This window comes from Manacus vitellinus, unplaced genomic scaffold (assembly GCF_001715985.3).
Source record: "Manacus vitellinus isolate BGI_N305 unplaced genomic scaffold, ASM171598v3 scaffold_1239_pilon, whole genome shotgun sequence".
Lineage (NCBI taxonomy): Eukaryota > Metazoa > Chordata > Aves > Passeriformes > Pipridae > Manacus > Manacus vitellinus.
Window position 1 is genome coordinate 1 of NW_021938914.1, and position 2,276 is coordinate 2,276.

General features: G+C 35.1%; 1 protein-coding gene across 1 annotated transcript; it reads left to right on the plus strand.

Annotated features, from left to right (window-relative positions):
- Window positions 1-3: 3 nt before the first annotated feature.
- Window positions 4-2,272, plus strand: LOC115308137 (myosin-1B-like; the record flags this gene model as incomplete). The annotated part of the gene is made up of 3 exons (XM_029965899.1): window positions 4-108; window positions 1,063-1,233; window positions 2,186-2,272. Coding segments are annotated over exons 1-3 (363 nt in total), but the record flags the coding sequence as incomplete, so codon positions are not given.
- Window positions 2,273-2,276: the final 4 nt, after the last annotated feature.

The window sequence follows — 2,276 nt, forward strand, 5'->3', positions numbered from 1 at the left end:
AAGATGTTCCTGTGGATGGTTGTTCGCATCAACCAACAGCTGGACACGAAGCAGCCCAGGCAGTACTTCATTGGTGTGCTGGACATTGCTGGCTTTGAGATCTTTGATGTAAGGAACACAGAAATCACAGGATAATCTTGAAAAGGCAGTTAGGCATCAACTGAAGCTGGAGGCTTATTGTAGGGGTTTTTTTTCAAACATTCCATTCACTTGCAATTTCAAACTAGTATTGCATTACTTGGAAAATTTGTTATTTTCTGGAAATGTTTTCCTTCCTTGTATATGTCAGTGCTTTTTCTCCAGAGCAATCTGTGAGCTTCAATGGATCTTCGTTTAATAGCTTTTTGCGATACACAAGGAAGAAGCATCTGCCTTTTATATAATTAGCACAAATCTTGCAGTTTTTCAATAATTTGAACTTATTATTAAAAAGATTCACTGACAAATAATGCATAAATATCCAAGATACAATATTACAGAGTGTAAGAAGAGAAAGGTAGACTTAAGTCTCACACCACAGTTTGCCAAGGCTTTGGAAAAAGAGAGCAATATATATCCTTTGCTTCTTAAGAGTCAAAGGGTGATTCCATCAGGAAGAGTGCATCAGCTGTTTTAATTGAAACTGAGAAGTTCTATAGACATTTGTGAAATGTATCTGAATCCAAGACAGGAATGGGAAACACTGGCAATGTCTAACTTTTTTTGTTAGGGTAACAGGAAAATGCACATAATATGAGGAAAAAATAGTGATGTAAATTGTGCCTTGATAGGGATAAGACTACCTAATAATTTGGGAATTTTATTTAAAAATAAATAATATATTTAAACATCATCCAAATAGCAAAGAAAAAAAACCAAAGCAAAAAAAAAACCCCACCAACCAAATAAAAAACCTTCAAAAATAGTTAATTGGATGTTTTAACATTAAAAAAATATTTGTGTTAATTGGGCATCCCTGCATGGGTTTCTGAGATGGGATTCTGAGTGCGAAGAAGAAAACTATACAGGGAGCCCTTCCTCTGGAGAATAAGTAAATCTTGTCTTTGCATTGTCTTTGGGCAGTTCAACAGCCTGGAGCAGTTGTGCATCAACTTCACCAATGAAAAACTGCAACAGTTCTTCAACCACCACATGTTTGTGCTGGAGCAGGAGGAGTACAAAAAGGAGGGAATTGAGTGGGAGTTCATTGACTTTGGGATGGACCTGGCTGCCTGCATTGAGCTCATTGAGAAGGTGTGTTGATTACATTTAAGATTTAGTTACCTTCTTTGTGACAGAATTTCAGGATTTTTCTTTAGCCTTACTTTTTCTTGCTCTAATGCTTCACAAACCTATCTATTATTATCCATTTATGTTTCTGGCTCTTTCTATTTGAAGTGTCTTTTTATTTCAAATATTGCATGTATTCTGAAAGTAAGTTCTAAGCACCTTTGTAATTAGGCTACAAATGAAGTACCTTTAGGTTATCCATTAACTGCACTGCTATGCATTTTAAAAAAGCTAACTGTAATTTTTCTTGTATGGCAATAGAAGAATTAATGTAATCACACATAATTGGATGACAAGGATTCTCCGTAGGTTTGTTTTCTAGACTACAAAGATGAAAGATCTCTTTTGAGGAATCTAGACACAATTTCAATATTATGATTTCCATATTAATACTATGATTTCTGAAACATAATTTCTAAGAAAAATAATAGATGCATACAGAAAAAAGTACTGATTTAACAGGGATCAATAAAAACATCACTATAAGCAGACACTGTTTTTGAGTAACATCCTCTTGTATAGGAACAGAAAGACAGATATATTTTCAGAAAAACAAGAGTAGGACGTAGCTGAAAGATCTGTTAATCTGTGGCAATAAGGTCAATTTTAGTAAGACACCTTTGACTATACAAATCACAAAACGTTAATGTAAAAAAAAAATCATCTTTCAATTCATCAGTTTCAAAATTACTCAGAAAATGTTGTTTGATTATTGTGACACTACCAGTCACGAAATGGATTAGTCAGACACAAATTCACATTTTGTCTGGAACCAAGAGTGCAAAAGTTGACAAAGATTTGATCCATTTTTTATCCGAAAAATCCATTAATTTCTCAGTTTCCTGTGTCTCCCTGCAGTCCCCTTCTGAAGGCAGATCCGTATTTTATCATTGTTATTTTTTGTTGCTTCCCCCAGCCCATGGGCATCTTCTCCATCCTGGAAGAGGAGTGCATGTTCCCCAAGGCAACTGACACCTCTTTCAAGAACAAGCTCTATGACCAGCACC